A 19,520-nucleotide genomic window follows, 5' to 3' on the forward strand; every position below is an offset into this window, starting at 1 on the left:
CGTCTTGATTTCAATGAATCCATGCCGGTTCTTGGTGTTCACATTCAAAGCAATTACCAGCTCTTCATCGAATCCTGGCATTTAATAATAACTCTAGGATCTTGCCAGAAACTCATATCAACTGTTACATATTTGGGGAAGAAGCATATGAGTTTCTTGCAGTAAAGTAGGGCTAAGGGCCAACAGGAGAGATGGCGAGGCCCAATACTGAAAGGGTATAACAAGTTCAGTTATCATTCAGTCACATTTTAGATCTTGGATATTGAAGAAGAATAGCACAGCAAAGAATAGTAAAGAGTAAGCCGTGCATACAACTCAAGACCCGGGTATGTAGGCTTTTATCATCTCGCATGACCATCAGGCAGTATGGTCCCAAGCAAGTGACAGCTGCCTAGGGATAGCCTGGTACCATGTCCCAGATTTCTGACGTCTAGCAAAATGCTCTCCTTCCTGTTCCGGGCAGCTGACCGGTGATGCTGCGTCTTGAGGCATGCAGGACACAAAGGGGTGGATTCCCTCCAGCACAAGGAGCACCTCAGACTCTAAAATAGCAGTTCTCAAAGTGTACTTCTGGGAACCTCTTTAGTGAACCTGTAAAGTCAAATCTCATCTCCTAAAGATGCTAAGATGTTATTTTCACTGTGCTCTCTTACGAGTATACGGTCCAGTGGACTCTCCCAAAGGGTACGTGTGGTGTGATACCGGAATACAGGAAATGCAGATGCAGATATGAGAATCCAACTTTCTTCTTTTAGGCCAGACATTAGAGAGGTTTGCAAAAGTATAAAACAATGACACTCTTCTCACTACTTTTTTTTTTTTTTGGACAATATTTGTTTTTCATTAAAACGTGTTATTTAAGCAAGCATAAGTGAATTTTAAATACAGAGATTTCTGTTTTGATTTCTAATGTGATAAATATTGATAGAATTTACATAAACAAAAACTGTTTGGCACCCTCAAGCACTCGTTTAGAGTGTGAAGGAGTCCTGAGACCAAAATGTTGGAGAATTGCTTAATCTAAAAGAACAAGCTCTGAAGTCCACCTCTTGCTCCCTGAGGGAAGACAAGTTGCTAAAGCTTTCCAAGGCTTTTTCCTGCCCTACCGTGCAGGATGATGATTCGAAATGCCTAAGATGGTTGTGATGGAGAGTGTGTGGAAAACTCTTAGCTCAGTGCACAGCACATGAGCTCTCAGTAAATACTAGCCATCACTGTTATTATTATCATGATTATTATTCTTGTTGCTACGGCTGCCACTGTTTCTACCATCATGAGAACTATTACTCCCTCCTGGCCATGGCTCTACTCAGATATCTGTAGGATTTACTCCTTGAACTTGCTAAATGTTCTTGGGCCTTTGTACTTATTGTTCCCTTTGCCTGTGATACTTTTCCCATCTTTTTGTCCAGTAAATTCACTTCATTCTTCTCCTATGGACGTAGGGTTTCTTTGACCTCTTAGAATTGTGTTAGGTGTCCTGCTGTAATCCCACATCTTTGCCCTCTTAAGAGCACACCACAATATAATCACTTGTGTCTTTTCTGGCTTTTCCGCTGCGCTCAGCAAACTCCGTGAGAACAGAGACCACGTCTTGGTCACTGTTATGATCAGCCGCTCAGCACAGTGCCTGCCGTTCAGTAAATGCCAGTGGAACACATTTTGCAAAAGTCTCCTATTTCTCTTCTTTCCCTTCTGCTTGCTCCTTTCATGCCCTGGAACACCTAAGCAGGTTTGGTACCTGGAATATTCCTGTGAACTCGTAAGTCCTTACGTTAGATGTGAAAGCTAAGTTCCAACAGTGACCTGGGCTTCATTTGTGATTTGAAGGTAATGGTCGCTTATCTCAAAGGATGTGTGACCATGTGCCTTCATTTCCCAGAGTGGTGCAGAAGGTAGAACACCAATCATCGTGTAAAAGCTGGTCATTCTTAGCTATGATGAGACTACTCACAGTCTGCAATGGGGGACTGAGATGGCTAAAGAAAATGCTCCTGGGTACCAGCGTGCCTCAGAGCTCTGGTTGCTACAAACGGAGGGAAGGATAATCAGAATGCTTTCTTCCTTATAAATTGCCTTTCCTTCTATCCTTAATAGAATTTATGTCTGCACTTCTCTGATCTACTGATAGCTGGTGGCAGTCCCAGAATTTCTATTCAAGGGGAGCGTAGGGACAAGGATCTGAATGGGGGGACCGGACCAGAAGACTTTTTTCTGTAAGCTCTATTTGCATAGTAAATATACTGTTTTTTACTGACATTGCATATTTATTTTGGAGGGTGTTCTTGGATATAAGAGGGTGTTAAGGACTCCCAATCCACCCCACTGCTGAGAGTACATCTATTTTTAGTGTGGAGACATTTGAAGTAAAGAAATAGGAAGACTTGATAAGAGAGGTTTGACTAGGTCTCTTTTCTATTGCTATTTATATGTGTAAAGCTATGCAGGTGAGAATTAACCAATATATTCTCACAAAAAAAAAAATTGAAAGTTTGAAAAAGCAGAGTCAGTCAGGCATGGGAATAAGCACTAGACTTTATTTATTAGGTCTGGGGCCCAAAGAGATCAATATAGTCTTAAGGAAAAGGGCAGCTTGACCAAAGAAGAGTCAGACTTGAGGCAACCAGTTTATCACACAACTATGTATTTATTTCAGCTACGGACAGAACATAAGATATGACCTCAAGGAACTTGCAACCTAATTGGGAAGACGAGAGAATGCCTACCAGATGATCATTTAAGCAGACTTGTGAAACTACTCTTGAGTGTTCACTGTTCCTGCTGGTTAGTCTCTTCACCTAATTAAGTAAGGAAAACAGAGTGAAGGAAAAATGGATGGGTAGGAAAGGGGATGTGGTAAAAATATGAAGACTCTTTTAAGGCACGTGCTCCAAATTTAAAGTAATACATTCAGTTTTAAAGCTGGAGCCTGCGGCTAACATCTAACTGGGCCCTCTTATTTTGCAGAGGAGAAAACTGCAGCCTGTCTAGCAAAGTACCCCAACTGATAAGTGGCAGGACTAAACAGGAGCCAGGTCTCTGATTCCCAGTGTCCTTTCCGTCACAGTGCAGTGCCTTCGAAGGTGAGGTAGAGTGACTGGAGTCATGTTATGCCTGGGTCCATCCTGAAGTCTTACTTTCCTCTTTAATGTTCAGATGACTTTTAGAATTATGTGATCACCTACAACAGTAATTTTGTTAGCATGACAGTTTTCATCAATCGCAATTTCTCAGTTACCAAAATAGACTCCATCAGTGCTGAAATTCTGAGTTCTCACCACAGGGAAAATTCAATAACTTAAACAACAGGCTAGAGAGTTGTGTGTTTAGCTTATATTCCCCCATCCCTCCGCTTTCATATCTTCAACTGGCTGATGACTTACAATTGTATTTCTCTCATGACCTCTTTTCCGAATCTCTGTTTCATATTTCAACTGCTGCATCTCTACCTGTTTTTCCTCCCATGACCTGGAACTCAACAGGAAGCCAGCTTCTCCCCCACGCATCCCTATTTCTGTCAGTGACACCATCCTTCTTCCAGTCATCCAGGTCTGACACTTTGGCATCATCTCTGACTCTTTCCTTCTTCTCTTCTACCTCCCCAGTTTCTGTGGCCTCTTCCTGAAACATGGCTCTCAATTCCATTCCTCCTTTTCGGGTTCCATTTTGTACACTCTTGCTCAGGTCCTCAGAATCCTATTACCACGTTGTGACAATATTGACCTCTCATGCTGCCTCCCAGTTTTGCTCTAGCAACACATCCTACAACCATGTGGGCTTCTCTCTCTGTCTCTCTCTCTCTCTGTCTCTCTCTCTCTCTAAATCACTGTTCAGACACAAGCACCTGTTTCAATGATTCTAGTTCTCCACAGTTCCCCAGTGCCCATGGATAATAAACCCCAAACTCAAACCCCTGGATAATGCTGCCAGTACCTTTTCGACCTCGGCTCACTTTTCCTCCACAGAATCATCCTTCCCAATCAACAATCACTTTTCTTCCCAATACCTTTTACCACCTGTTGCTCACACGTGAAAAGGATTCTAGTCTTCTCATCTGAACTCAGTTTTGTTAAAGTCACCAACCAGGGCAGCAGACCATGACCCCTCCTCACAATTCCGTAGGTATTTACTTACGGTGCCATCGCGGCAGCCTTCAGCCCTATCTCCTAGAAACATCTTTCCAGGTCTGTGCCCTTCCTTCCCAACTAGATAATTAACTCCTGCAAGGTATGAAGCAGCCTCCCATCTCTTTGTACTCCCAGCGCCTCTGACACAGTAAATATTTGTTGGAAAAGGACTGACTTGACCATACAAGTGGGGTCAACTTGTTAAAATGAGGTGAAGCTACCGAGAGGTCCACAGGCACGCCTCCCTCTCCCCTCTACGCGCTGCAGGGCTAGTGCGCTCCCCGCTCAGCTCCTCCATCCGGGGCTGCGGAGGCTGCCGGGGCGGACGGAATCCTCGGGGGTGCAGGCCCGGGAGGCCCGAGCGCTTCCCCACGCCCCGCCGGCCCGCTAGTCTGAGCAGCGGCGCGGGCAGGGAGGCCCCGCCGTTCCGCGCTCGGAGGTAGGTGGTGCTGTTGTCGCGACTGTCTTCCTCATTGGCGCGGGGCGGAGAGGCGGAATGTTCAACTCCTGACTCGGGCGGAAGCGTGGGAGCCGCGCGGGCCGCCGTCCTCTCGACCCCCGGTCGCCGTCCCTGCCCTCGCCGCGCGCGGGCCTCGGCGCCCCCGGCTGCCGCTCGCGCCCGGCCCGGAAGCCAGGTAAGGGCCAGGCCGGAGGCCGCGGAGGGCGAGGTGGGTCGGAGGCCCCTCGCGCTCGCGAGTCTCCCGGCGTCTCGGGGCCGAGGCCCTGACGGCCTGCGGGGCCCCGCTCGGCACCCTCCCCGACCCAGGGCCCTCCGGGCGGCTGCGGCCGGAGCGAGCGTTCCCGCCGCCCGCGGAGTTCCGCGCCGCGGCCCAGAGGGCCCAAAGTTCGGACCGGTCCCACGCAGAAGTTGGCGCCCGGAAGGGCGGGCGCCGCGTGTCGGGCTTTCTCGGCCCTGCGCTCGGCGCCGGCGTCGGGGGCCGCCGCTTCCCCTCGCCGTGCGCCGGGCCCCCCGCCGGCCGAGCCCGCGACCCCGGGGCCCGAGCGCCGGCTTCTCAGCGGGCGAGCCGGCACCTCTGGGAGGCGAAACGCGAGTCTTCCAAATCAGGGCAGGGCGCGGGCCACTTCCCAGCAGAGGGCTGTGCTTGCGAGGAGAGACCACTAACTTCTGCTTTCCACCCGGCCCGGGCGGCTTCTTCCACCTCGAGCGGCCCTCCCCGGGACAGCGTGCGGCTCGCGCCGCCCGCACCCTCCAGCGGCCCTTTCTGCCACCGGCGAGGGTAGCTCCTACCCTACCCGGGTGTCCCTCGGCGACCCCCATGGCGTCCCCCGGTCCGCGGGCCCCGCGACCTGGCCCAGACCGGCAGGGCAGCGCTGAGGCCGCCGCCACGCCTCGCTTGCTCCTGACAGCTTGCAGACCGACTTTGATACAGACCCGGCGAGATGGCTTCGAATTGCCTAAAAAACGGGGCAGCCCATTGTTAGATTGCTGCAAATGTGCGTTTCTGATGCGCCTCGAGATCTCTGCATAAGCACTGTTTATGGAGGACTTAATTAGTATTTTTGTTAATAACAAAAGCAACATCGTTTAGTGGCCCGCTCTGGATGATACTACAATAAGCAGCTCTCGATTAATAATGGTGTATTAGAATCGCCTCAGATGGTTGCTGAAGTATATTCCTGTTTTATCCCCGAACCTGTTTTACCGGGAGCCTTCTTGCTTTCCTGACCTCAGTTGAAGTGAGCAGTCAGGATGCAGTGGATCCCAACCCACAGTCACTTTTAAAGACAAAAATAAACAGGTGTTTCAAGACAGTTAATGATTTCTTTGTAGTAGGCCTACATCTCCACAGTGAAATTTCATGTCGTTTTTCGATTTTCAAAAAAGAATATGTGACAGCTACATTTTAATTATGGTTTTGGCCTTTGTTTAAAGTTCCGGCTACAGTAGTGAGAGATTTGGGAGATTGCAAATGAACGTGAATTTGGTTTGTTTGGAAACAGTGAATTAAGGTAGAGGAAAATGGTCTTATAAAGCAACGTGTACTCTTAGTCTTTCACAGCATAATTCCTACTATAACTTTTCTCGAGTTTTTTTTAACCTGGAAGATATTATTTAAATCAAATGTCATAATGGTAATAATTCCAGAGTAAATGACCACCGTGCAATGACAAGGGCCCTTGTCTAGGAAAGGAAAGATGATTGATCTCTTCTTACTCTTTTAGGGGACACATAAGACACATTAAAGAGAGACAAAGAGAGAAATATCCAAATATTAAGCAGGAGGATTTGGATCTAAAAATGGATGGTCAAAGATCTTGGGAACTGAGGGACCTTCTTGCCAAATAAGGAAACTTGGCAAGCTGCTCTGTGTATTTTAAGTTAGCACAAGAGTGAGTGTTATTGGCAATATATTGGCTGAGTGCCTATCTGAAATGAGCAGTGAAACTGACTTTGACAGGGCTACCAAACTATAAACAGGAGTTATGAGGGGCGTGGAGTAAATAATCTAGTCAGAGAAAACATTGGCGAAATTACAATGACGTTTCATGAAAAGAGGTCAGACATAGAGTGAAGCTATTAGTGTGGGGTAAAAGAGAAAAATGGACAGTTTTTAGAAATTGTTAGATTCAAAGAAAAGAGAGGAGAGAATCAATGATTTTTTTTTTTTTAAGCCAGAAAAAGGTGTTTTGTGGTGATATAGTACCTCTTGGAATAAGATAGCCTTATATCTGGATCCAGAGATACTGAAAATAAAAATCAATTTGGATCATTTGTTTTCCATTTTATTCTACCCAGGACAGATTGACAGGGAGGGTGTCTTGTCTATCTAAATGTAATAGGAACAGCTAAGGCATCTTTTGGTCTTACTGCAGGGAAGATTTAGGCTACTTCTTTCGTGGCTATTAACCTTGCCCCACTACACACAAATAAGCAGAGTTCCAGCTGTGACCAGAAAACTGTACCTGTTAAGGAAAGAGAGCTATAAATGCTAGAGCTTAGATTGGTCTGACTGATACATGGGTGCTTTTGTGTCAGACCCTCCTATGGACAGCTGAAGCATCGATTATGCCCTAATAGCAGTTAAATAATCCCAACACTGTAGAAGATTCTCTGAGAACAAAGCAGCCATGCTTTGCCACCCTAACCCCACATCACAATTGCTAATAGGAAATTAAAGCCTCAAATGGAACTTCAGGTGGATGACAAGCAATCTAGTGATTATTGTAATAAGCAAAGTGTTTAAAGAAAACGGCAGATTAGAAGGAAGAGGCAGAATGATACAGTGAGAAAAAAGACATACGGGGGAAAAAAAAAAGATATGACTTTGAAGTCAGACCTGAGTTTGAATCCTAGTCATGTTGCTTGTAAGTTCAGCACTTGGCTTGGGCAACTTTCATACCCATCCTCAGTTTTGTCATGTGTACATTGGGCACAGCCTTCTTGCTGCACAAGCTTATGAGCATGTGGTAATGCTTGAACCAGAGCTTAAAACTTCAGCCACCATAACTGAATAGTAAGGAGTGTTTTCCACATTCTCAAATCAGACACAGAGCAGGCTGCTTGTCTCACCTATACCCAGGTAAGGCTTGCTCTTGGTAGCTGGCTCTGTTCCCAAATCATACTTCATGTGTGTATGCAGGGCTGGGAGGTTTTCATAGATACTCCCCTGCTTTGAGTATAAGGATTTGAAAAGCAGCTTTGTGTACCTCTGTGTTTATGTATAACTTTGAGATTTTTTTTGGGAAAGAATCTGAAAGTTAATGCATTTAAATATATGAAGAATTTGAAGAACTCAGGAGTTGTGTGACTAGGGGAAGATTATGACCTGGAAAAGCTAAACCAAAATTACTTGGAACCATTCTTAAAGCTGGCTTTGAGCACAGTTTATCTTCAGGGACTAACCTCCTTCTTTCTGGACTTTGTATAGGAAAACCAAGAAGAGAAGGCAAGAATCATTATCTAAAAGGTCATGGAAAAAGTCTGCTTATGAGACTTTTTTTTTTTTTTTTAACCAAAGTATCCTATTGTGGAGAAGAATGTATTTCTTCAGGGATCCGTAAATATCCCCGTAAATAAAACAAAGACTCCCATATAAGCAAGCACTTTCTTTAAAATCTTGTATTTAATCTTAAAAACTCATGTGAATTTTGCATTCTCTTCTGTACTGTTTGACTTTACTGAACAAACCAGTACAGGCATGTATGGTCCCTTAGATCTTAAGGTAAAATTGACTTGTAGGAACTGGATTTATTCATACACCTTCTGCACAGTGCTGGGTGCTCCACGTATGGGGGAGCGTGAGCCTCGTTCTGATAAATGAATGTGCGCCATTAAGCTTTGCAGCCCAGCCCACTGCATGGGGTAATGCAATTTCATTTTGCTGAGAAAAGAATAATAGTATATCATCATCCAAAGATTTTTTATTTTCTGTGGTTATACTGTGGCTTTCAGCATGAACAAAGCTTTTTGCCTTTGGAAGTGGGGGAGAGGGGAAAGAATAGTGGAAGGATAGAAATCTGGAATATGATGCTCACCTTTTCAACCTGTTTGGGAGGAGAAATTGAGGAGTATGGCCCAGTCATCTCCATTATTTCCATTACTGATGCTGATCACTGTTCCTTTACTTTGCCAGGGACTCTTAGGTTCATGACTGTATCCCTGAGAAAGAATACCATCCATACTTTGTAGTAGGTTGATTAGTCATAACATACTCATAGGGTTGGAGTAGGTCTTAAAAACCATTCATGCTGTTCTAGCTGTTGCAAGAATCTCCTATTCCACATGGCCACCTCCCATTGAACACTCTCAGCGATAGGCAGCTCACTACTAGACAGAGTGGCATATTTTCTTATTAGGTAATTCTAATAACCAGGAATTCTCTCTGTAGTTTTTAGCTTTGTCTCTGGATCGATACATAATATAGGGTCTTCCATGGTCTTCTCTGGTTTTAGCAATCCCCATTTGCTGTCATCTTATGTCGAGGTTACTAGGTTTTAACTGTCATATTTACCCTTCTCAGGGAACATTTGTTCCAGGTAATTAGTCCAAGATGGTACCTGTTTGTTAGCAGCTAGGGTAGTCAGATACTTTCTATTTGACAGAAAATGGTGCAGCACAAGAAGCAGCACATTTGGGGATGGGTGAGCCTGCTGACTGAAGTAAGCTTGGTTTATTCTTGTTTTCTCCACCACCTCCCCAAACATCTGTGAATTCCTCTTCCTGCCAACCCATGGAAATGTGCTGTCTCAGTGCTCCTTTATTTTCTTCAGAGACTCTGGTCCAGCTTTCTTCTATGCCTCCAGTCGCTCAACACAACAAGCACCTCTGCCATGACCCATGTCATGGATTGTACCTACTCCATGTTGCCTAGTTGGGCTTCTATTTGAGCACAGACACATTTCCACACAGTATTTCTGTGCCATAAGTGCCCCTGTCTCCTACATTCCTGTTCCTCCAGTGTTTTGCCTCAAGTAACTGACATTTCTGGCAAGGAAGTATGTCATGGAAGTCTATTTTCATTAATTGAAATATTAAAGTACAAGTAAGAATGTTTCATTTAACTAGCTCGTTTTTATTTTAACCTTTGCTCTAATTAGAGGGGTTTGTTACTTGTATGATGAAGCATAGAGGAAAAAAAAATGAATAGCTATTTTTTGGATTCTTAAAGTCTACTTCTCTCTGATATCCATGCCTAAAGATCCTATTCACTGAGTTCAGCCAGTTCTTTACAGGATATGCTGTTTTCCAGTAGAAGCCTTGGAGGAAGGAAGGGATATCTATGGTAGACACAAGTACTTGTTGGTTCTATTTGCAACCTAGTCTCCTCCAGCGAGTCTTACAGATCTGTTTTGAGTGATTTAAAAACAACAGTAGAACAGCAGTCCTGTTCCAGAATAGAATCTTAGAATCTTTGACCTTGCTCTTATGAACAAATACGCCAAACTCCAGCTTTCCCCATGCTTTGAAGATAAGACTTGTAGGAAAGAAATAGTTGTAGAACCATAATCCAAGTGGTATTGTTTTAATACACATGATGAAAAAGCATATTTTTATTATTGTATTCACTAATCTGTGGTAAAGAGGCTGAAATAATACTAGCATAAATAAATATTAGAGCAACAAGGTTGGCAAAATAATTTGTCGAGAGCTGTTTTATAAAAGGGCTTTTTTTTTCTGGTCAGATTTAGGTCATAATAAAATAGTTTTTTTTTCTATACTGCGTCAAAAATAAACTTTTGTGAAGAAGGGAAAAAGGAAAATGTAAATTAGGGATAGAAAAAGAGGAAGAATCTGAATTCAGAAATCACAGGTCCATATAAACCTAAAAGAAAAATCCAGAAAAAGTCCAAAGACCTATTTTCTAGTAAAGTTATTAGTCCTTTTATAAGGTGGGTTTAATTTTAAAAGAAGTTATGATTTACAGGTATTTAATGAAGCTGGTTGTAGTTTCTTGAATCCATTTGACATGTAGTAGATAAGATTTAAAGGAAGACAGTGGCCACCATGGAAGTAGGTATACTCTAGAAATGTACCAAGTGAATGCTATCATTGAATTAATAGGTCCTAAGAACTCTGGTATCTTAAAAAGTGCCATACACACACACACAAAAAAATAAAAACAAAAAAAAAAAACACAAAAAAAAACTATCATCTTTTAATAACTTAGTCTCATTATGAAAAAATAATTTAAAAGAAAATTATAATTACTTAATAAGATCTTGCAAAAATAGCCAAAACCAAAAGCAGCAAACAGAGCAGTGAGAAAGAATTAAAACATATGCACATAAGAAGGATTCATGGACCAATAGTACATTTATCTATTAATCATTGCTCTGCAAAACTAATGGAGATACAAAACAATTCTGAAAACACAGGGAGGAAAACTGAGGAAAGCATACCCAATGGTGAAAGCTGAAGGAGTAGATGACTAAATATTAAATATGGTAACAAGACTTATAAAGATAACTTGAGAAGCATAATTTCCATGTATTGAGTATTGTGTACTAGGTGCTGGGCACTATGCCAGGCACTTTCATGGCATCTCTTACTCCCCAGCAACTATGCAGGATGGGTATTATTTCCAGTGAGAAAATGGAGGTCAGAGAGGTACAATGCCTGGGCCAAGGTCTAACAGCTAATAAGCTCAGATTCACAAATGGATCTAATTGGGGTGCTTCCCCTGGACCATGCTGCTTTTGTGTTGGAATAGTGGTATTTGGAAGTAAGACTCATTAAAGAAGTCAGGTAATACTCTGCAAACTTCATAATTTTGAGCTAGCAACTTGAAGACATTTGATAACAGAATGGAAGAGATTTCAGATTTTTTATTTATTGGGTTGGAAATGTCAGGGTCAGAAAATGTGATTGGTTCAAGGTTACCAAGAGCTAGAGGCAGAATTCAAACTCCTATCTATTTAATTCTAAATCTTGTTTTTTTAATGTTAGAACGTTAGTCTTTTTTGTTTTATTTTGTTGTTTTTAATTCAGGACCAAAGTCCATTTTTTTGGACTTGAAAGCTGAAAACTTTAAAGTCAAATAATACTCCACTTAAGGTTTTCTGCCTCCATATAGTTTCACTTTTGATAGTTCATTGATGGTAACACACACACACACACACACACACACACACACACACACGTATATGTTTGCTTTCAGCAATTTCGTAGTTAAAAATCTTTTTTAAATTTCAATTTTAAGAAAATTTTTAAAAATTGAAAAGGTTTGTCTTACTATTCAAGTACTCAAACGATTGGACTCAACCATCACATTAGTGATTTTCAACATTTTCAGTGCTATGACACCCTGTTATGCTCTGAGTTTTGTGCTGTCCCTGCTCTAACTTACCCATCAGTGCTGTGTGGTAGATACTTACTAATATTTAAAGCAGCTGTGAGAGTTTAGGAAACAAGTTAAAATGCTAGCAAATTAGGACTGGGTATTGTTGCATGGAGAAAAATTGCCTTTCTTGTGTAAAAGCAATTATTTTAACATGGCGGGATATAAACCTTTGATTGGGTATACCATGTAAATACATTTATATAGATGACTCATTATTAAATTTATGTGTATTCACTGGAGAACACATCTGAAAAATTAGAATGTGATTTGATCAGGTAACAGTCTTCCCCAAGATGCTGTAAGTATGATTAATCAGCAACTCACATTTGCCATTCTTCTGATCATACGTTGATCCTCTTAGAATAATGATTTTAAATTAAAGGGAGTTAGCTCAAGGGGAAAAATAAATATACAGGTATCTTCTGCTTTTCGAAAATTTGCATTATACCACTTTGCTTTATGGAAGACCTGTATTAGTACCTATTTTTGCTAACAGAAAGAAATCTGAAGAGGATTTTCACTTTTAGGGAAAAAATGTGAAAAGGGAAAATTGCATTCAGCATTTGTTTTGCAGTGAGCTCTTGTAGAGGCAGCACGTACCCTGAGCTTCTCTCCCTGGAACCATGCTCAGCATCAAGCCGTCATAGCTTTGAACTGTGTTTGAGAGCATCTGTACTTTATTTTATCTTGATTTATTTTGTGCATCCATTAACAAGATGTGTCCTGAGGTATCAGAAAAGCCTTAAGAGGGGTTACTTTTTGGGTCCGGAAATATTCAAAAATTTTCCATGTAAATTAATGGCAGTTTCTTTTTTGCTTTACAGCATTTTGGCTAACAAAAGATTTCATGGGAAGGCTGTACTTTTAGATAGCTGGGGAAACCTATACGTGGTCTGATACTCATATAGACGGCAATGGGAATCTCAATTAGGTTTTTCATCTCAGTCCATGATATTTGGCCCAGCTTGCTGGAATTAAAACCTGTGCTCCTATACCCCAGAATTGTTAGTCTCTTCCATAATAAGATGGGACTTAATTTTTTATGGTCTCAGTAAAACATTCAAATCATTACATAGTCCCATTCATACATAGCTCTTTTCCAAATGGCAGGATGTATCACAAAGTGAGTAACAGTGATTCTGGGGAAGAATATGATTAATTGCCTCATCTTGAGGAGTGAAGGTCCTGGAGAACTCCACTTCTCCTAGATCAACTTCCTCTGGCACTTTTAGATCAGTGTCAAATGTAACTGATCCTACCTCCGTTCATCCATATTCCCTGGACTTGCTCTGTACCTGAGGTTTAGATTTATTCATATTGATATCATCCTGGTTCAGATCTCTAGGTTTGTTTTGAAAAGAATTTCCTTCCTTCTTCCTCCTCTTCTTTTTCCTTTGGACTCCTAGACACCTTATTCTGAAGTCCAAACATTTTATCCTCAGTTTCCCAAGCATCCCAGGCAGTAGTTTCCAAATTAGGATTTGCCTCATAATCCTCTGGGGGAACTTGTAAAAGCAACAGTTCTCAGATTTTAGTCTGATTGGAATCTTTCTAGCTGCAAAAGATAACAGAAGAATAGCCAGAAACTATTTATTCATTCATTTGTTCATTCAGCAATTTTTGAATGGAAAAAATTCAGTGCAATTGTATCTGGCTGTGTACTAGGTGCTTAAGAAGATCCAGATGTAAATGGAAATGGGTTTTGCCTTTAAGGGATTTATGGTCCCTTAAAGGTGGGAAGTAAGTGGGAAAGATGAATAGGTAAAGAAAGGTGCTAAGGCACAGAGGGAGAATTTAATTCTGCTCACGAGACTTGAAACAGATAGTTAGGGACAGGAATTCCCTGAGAAGAGGAAGACGTTCAAAGCAGAAATCCCTTATGCAAAGGAAAGGAGATGTGAGAGGGGTAGGAGTACCATGTACTGGTAACTGCAAGGAGTTCCCCATGTGTGCAGGGAGAATGAGAAAACAAGAAGCAAAAGTAGCTATAAGTGGTAAAGGAATAACACAAGAAAATTTCCCAGAATTAAAAGACGAGAGTTCGCTGGGAGTACAGGCTGAGAGAGTTCACCGAATGTCCTCCCAATGAATGAAAAAGATTCATTCCTAAATATGCCCTATTAATCTCGGGCATCCAGAGATGAATACAGGGTCCTAAAAGCTTTCAGAGAGAAGGTAATAGTGTGAAAAGGATTAGTTAGTTACCAGAGCAGTATCAGGCTGCTTTACAGCCACATTAGAAATTAGAAGACTATGAAGTAATACTTTTAAAATTATAAGGAAAATTATTTCCTACCTAGAATTGTAAACTCAGCCAGGCTACCAATGAAGACATTTTAGGACACACAGATTCTCAAAAAATTACATTCTGGGTACTCTATTAGGTTGCTAATGGGAGATACACACTGTCAAAACAGAGAAACCAGGGAATTCTAGAACAGAGGGGTTCTCACAGAGGAGAAGGTAAAGGAAATTTTAGGATGATCGTGAAAGGAAGTCCCAGTCCAAGTCAGGCCTAGAGAACAACCATTCCAGCCAGATTGAATTGAGATGAAGAGTATAGGAGGAATGTCTTTAAGAAAAAAATAGAACAACCTCCCCCAAATTACCTGATATTTTTATTTTATTGAGAGGAGTTTTGCCATTCTTAGGCTAGTTTAATGAGGTGAATAAGTGCTAAGTATTTAAAAAGCTAAGCAAATAACAAAAACAGAGCAACTAATAACTCTGGGAGAAACAAAAAGTTGTCCAAGAAAGGAAAAGTCATTGAATCCTACAGAGCATTCCTAGGAATATTTACTTTGTCAGCCTACTATTGACTTAACTAGATGTTACAATATAGTTGGAAGCTGGGACGATTGGGCAAGTGTGACATATTTCTATGCAAAGAGGTGAAGGGGGTATATGAGAACTAAATTCTTTTTTCCACAAGGAGAAGTTAATAGATAACATCTGAAATGGAACAATCAAGAAATAGCAATATGATCACACTTTTTAGAAATACAGAGGTAAATAGCAGAAGAAAATGCTAAAGGAGTTGAAATTAGTTCCCTCTGGAGAGAGAATAAGGTGTGGGGAGGGGTGGAGCAGGAGAGTTCTATTTTTTTATTACAAGCTTTGTAGTCCCATTTTATTTTATACTTTGATAAAAATAAAAGCAATTAATAACAATATAGATGGACGTAGCATCTGTAACGTGGAGGGAATCTTGCAAGTGGTGCTTTGCCTTTTATTGAACAAACTTCTTAGCTTGCATATTCTATGTACCTACCTTTGGCACATTCCTAAATTTTTTCCAAACTTTCTTCTTTTCTATGATTAACTGAATGTGAACTGAAACAAAAGTTAGTAAGGTGAATTGTTGACTTAAATATGTATAGACTAAGGCTGGATGCTATGGGCTTCCCCCCAACCCACCCCTGTATTTTTGTGTAGACAGTAAGCTTTTAAACTTTAGGATAAATAAACAGTCTTCTCTCTTGCCTTCTCCCCAAAATAGAGCAGAGTTTGACTTTATGTAAGAAATCAGCACTCTTGAGGTGTCTGGCTGGCTCAGTAGGTAGAACATGTGACTCTTGATCTTGGGGTCGTGAGTTCAAGCACCACATTGGGCTTAAAAAAAAAAAAAATCAGCATTCTTCAGTGACATGATGTTCCTAAAATGGGATTGCTAGTCAGCTGCACATTAAGATCTCTGAGCCGACTGTGGACATCACTCAGCAAAGCTTCAAGTTGTTTATGAAGAAATTTTGTCAATTTTATAGATACAAACTGTCCCCTCCACCTTTTTATTTTGAAAATAATCAAACCCCACAGAAAAATGGAAAGAATAGTGAAACACTCATATAACTTTTGCCTAGAATCACTAGTTCTTAACATTTTGTTACATTTGCTTCCTCTCTATGCCGGTGCCCTGTTTTTAGAGATTAAGGAGCAGGGGTTTGAACCATTTTAAATTAAGTTGTAGGTATAATGCTTAAATATGTCTCCCAGTAGATCTCCCAATAACAAGGACATCCTCCTACTGAACCAGAATACTATTATTATCCATGGATAAGATAATAATACCTAGCATATAGTTAGTGTTCAATTTTCTCTAAAATCCCAATAATACTTTCTGTAGATTTTTTTTATTCCAGAGTCCAGTCAGTGTTCATTCATTGCATTTAGTCATCATATGCTAGAAGTTTTCCTTTTTTTTTTTTTTTTAAGTCTCTCATGACTTTGACAGTTATGAAGATCCCAGACCAGTTGTTTTGTATACATATGCATTTGTCTTTCTGCACCCTCACTGTGAGATTCTGGTAAGAATCTGTATACAAACTTTTGTTCTCCACCTGCTTTTTATGCAGGTTCAACATTTTAGTGCTTTATTTTCTTGCTTTCTTGTTTTGTTTGTATGTTTTTGTTTTGTTTTTCCTGGGAATCTGTGGTTTGGCATGTGGTGTAAAGAATGACCACTTACCCAGAGAATAGTAAAACTCCTTAGACTGCAGAAAATGTCACCGTAATAATCTCTGGGAGAGGTAATCTGTTCCTCTGGAAACAACATAATATTTTTTTTTTTTTTACACTCTTGGCAGAGGTTTTGGATGACTTAATATTGTAATCAAGGGCAAATTTTCTTCTCTTTAATTAAGTCCTGCTACAGTATACAGTCCAGGGAGCCACTTGTGGAAAACACTTGGCCAGCTTTGCTATCCCTGAGCTGAACGCTTGCTTTTGGAATCTAAACACTGTATGTGTGTTCCCTCTGCGGCATTTGGGCTCTCCTTGGGGCAGGATGCTCTGTTGCTTAGGTGATGTATATTTCGTGTGAAGTGAGCACACCGTGGGAGAGCCGGCATACCTCACATGCCGGGAGAGCTATGCAAGTTTGCTGTGGAAAGCATGCTTCCTGTGTGTCAGGGCTCCCTCATAGACCTGGTGACACAGTAGCCTTTAGGCAGAGCTCCTTGGGATGTGCAGGAAGTGCCGCTACAGGTTTTGTCGGGGGAGAAATCTGAGCCATTGCTCTGTGAACAGCTGTGTTTCAGAGCCTGGACAAGTTGCTGTCAACTTTTGCATGGGCTGCCGGGGTAAGTGTTTTCATTTTGATTTGTTTATAGCCTTGTTGTCCTTGTTCCTGAGTCCTCAGGGTTCTTTCTGGAAGTTTCACAGTGCTTGTTACACATTACCTACAGCAGCATTCAGAGGATTTGTTCTAATATGTTTATAATCCAACTTTTCTTTTTCTCTGTCTCTGCAGGTTTTGTGGAAGTCTAATACTTCGTCATTATGAGATGTCGTCTCTCGGTACCTCCTTTGTGCAAATCAAATTTGATGACTTGCAGTTTTTTGAAAACTGCGGTGGAGGAAGTTTTGGGAGTGTATATCGAGCCAGATGGATATCCCAGGACAAGGAGGTGGCTGTAAAGAAGCTGCTCAAAATAGAGAAAGAGGTAAGGCCTTTCCCTGCTCTCAGAACTGGTGGCGATTGCACTTATGTAAGCTTTTCCACAGAGTCAGAGGTCACAGGCTGCCGGGGACCTAGCGAGCGAGGCCTTTGGGGCCGATCCATGAGGCTGTTTCCCAGTTTCCATTCTGGGAGCCCCATAAATAGAAATCACGGCCGCATGTGCTTTAGGGTTGAGTTCTAGGGGTCATCTGCACGGAGAGTGTTTCCTTCCATGGCATGAAAGACCGAATGTTCTCTGAGCTCTCTCTTCAAGGGGAAGGTGAGGTTTCAGACCTTCCTTGGCTTCAGGCTTTTCTTTTCCCTAGGTCAGCCGAGAGGGGTCAGTAAAGAGTAATGTGTGAACATTTTATTCCCTTTTTATTTTGGGTTTCGTGAATCTGTGGTTATCAGGAGTTGTCTTTTAAAAACTAAAAAGCATTGTTTTTCTACTGAAATATAAACAATACCAGCTTCTTGGATTTCACCTCTACTTGAAGCCAACAGTGATGGTTTTTGTTTAATGAAGAATTAACAGGTGCTGGCCAGAGAGCTGTCTTCTTTGTAAAACCAGAAAAGGGTCTTGGCTTCCAGAGTCTGGGGCTTAGGCTGGTCCTAGTGGGCCCTTCATCTTCCGTAGGAATATGACACAGCTTGGTCCCCATGTTCAGGTTGGTACCTGGAGGATGAAGCTAATTGTGGAGCTGACCTGCAGGCATGGCATTGATAGCTTTTAACAGCTACCCTCTGGAGCTTGTTTTGGTCATTTCTATTTATGTCCTGCTTGGGTTAATTATTGTTTTTTTTTTTTTTCAATGTCTGTTTTTAAAGTGAACTTTTCTATAAATACATTTTAATCTCCCCTGAATGGTTTCATTTTTTTTTTTCATTAACTGCTGTCAGTGAACCGTAGCAATTGATTAGAGAAGGAAACCCAAATGGCAGCACTTTGTGGCGTTTCCTCCCAGCAGTGCTGTGTGACTGTGTGATCACCAGCTGAGTTTCCAGTTGTTGAAGCCAGGTCAGAAGGACTAAGCTATTTCTGCCTTGGGGTGCCTATAGGTTGTGGAAAGCATTAAGGAGCCCATATGTGCACAAAACGGGAGCATGCTTTGTATAGAAAGTTTCCTCCCCCTCATTTCTTGATCAACACGTTTTTCGTAGTAGCCAAATAGTAAAACCATGTCTTACTCTGGATGGAACCTAGCTTCGTTTATCTAGTGAACTCTTTAGTCCTTTATAGGTAAACATTATTGTACCCATTTTATAGATGGAGAAATAGAGGTTTGAAAAACATAGTAAGCTTCCTCAGGAGGGACAAATGAATTCCAGGAAATCAGACCCCCTGTTCTGTAGTTCTCAATTCCGAAACCTGTAGGTGACCAGGTTAGATGGAAAATAAACCAATTCCATCAAATTCATATTCAAAAAAGTATATAAGCATGCTAATATTTGTAAGCATTAGGTCATGCATGCTTAAGTACAACAAGCATGTTCTTATATGATTGTTGGATGCGACACTTTTTGAGTTATAGAACAGATTTTGACAGGAAAACAGTAATTGCTGTGTTCACTCCACACCTCCCCCCACCCCATACATAGCGCCTTTGTTTTGTTTTGTTTTGTTTTCTAATCTTTAAGGAAGCTAATAGAATGACCTAGGAAAGCACAGGGGTGAAAGCAGGAACTGGAAAATGCCAAGTCCTGCTCTCATGTAGGTATTTAACCTAAATGGTTATCGTTCAGAAACTGAGTGGATTGTAGTAAACGGTAGGAGCATAACTCATAAATTTTAGGAAAAACACAAACTCAGTTTCAGCTTTGGGGCTTGGTTTAGCCAGTGATTGCCAGTGATAAAGAGACATGGTAAATTATTGCAAAGCATCCCTCCTTCTTGAATCAACAGGAGTTTAAGATGTAAAAAATTTTGGCTAGGGGTTGGGAGGTATTGGAAAGGAAGTATGCATTTCTTAGTTTGATTTTTATTCTACTTTGTGAACTATGTATTGGCTTGCTGGCTGGGTGTTTTCTAAGTAAGATAAAAGCAGTAAGCTCTAGATGTTTTTCCAATGTGTAGATTCAGTCTTCTGTTTCTTGGTCACTTTTTCGCCAAGAAGCAATGGGACATTTAATAATATGTTTGCAGCTCATTCACGT

At 41.5% G+C, this 19,520-nt stretch overlaps 1 protein-coding gene across 5 annotated transcripts in view; it reads left to right on the plus strand.

Moving 5' to 3' along the window:
* The first annotated feature begins 4,401 nt into the window (after positions 1-4,401).
* MAP3K20 (mitogen-activated protein kinase kinase kinase 20) overlaps positions 4,402-19,520 on the plus strand; it is a 186,914-nt gene continuing 171,795 nt past the window's right edge. For 2 of the 5 annotated variants that reach the window (XM_042949156.1, XM_042949157.1), the window contains exons 1-2: positions 4,709-4,762; positions 17,178-17,370. In XM_042949156.1, coding sequence (XP_042805090.1) covers positions 17,212-17,370 — 159 coding nt within the window. In that variant the 5' untranslated portion in view covers positions 4,709-4,762; positions 17,178-17,211. The other 3 variants (XM_042949153.1, XM_042949154.1, XM_042949155.1) reach the window with 3 other exon arrangements.

This window comes from Panthera leo, chromosome C1, assembly GCF_018350215.1.
Source record: "Panthera leo isolate Ple1 chromosome C1, P.leo_Ple1_pat1.1, whole genome shotgun sequence".
Taxonomy (NCBI): Eukaryota; Metazoa; Chordata; class Mammalia; order Carnivora; family Felidae; genus Panthera; species Panthera leo.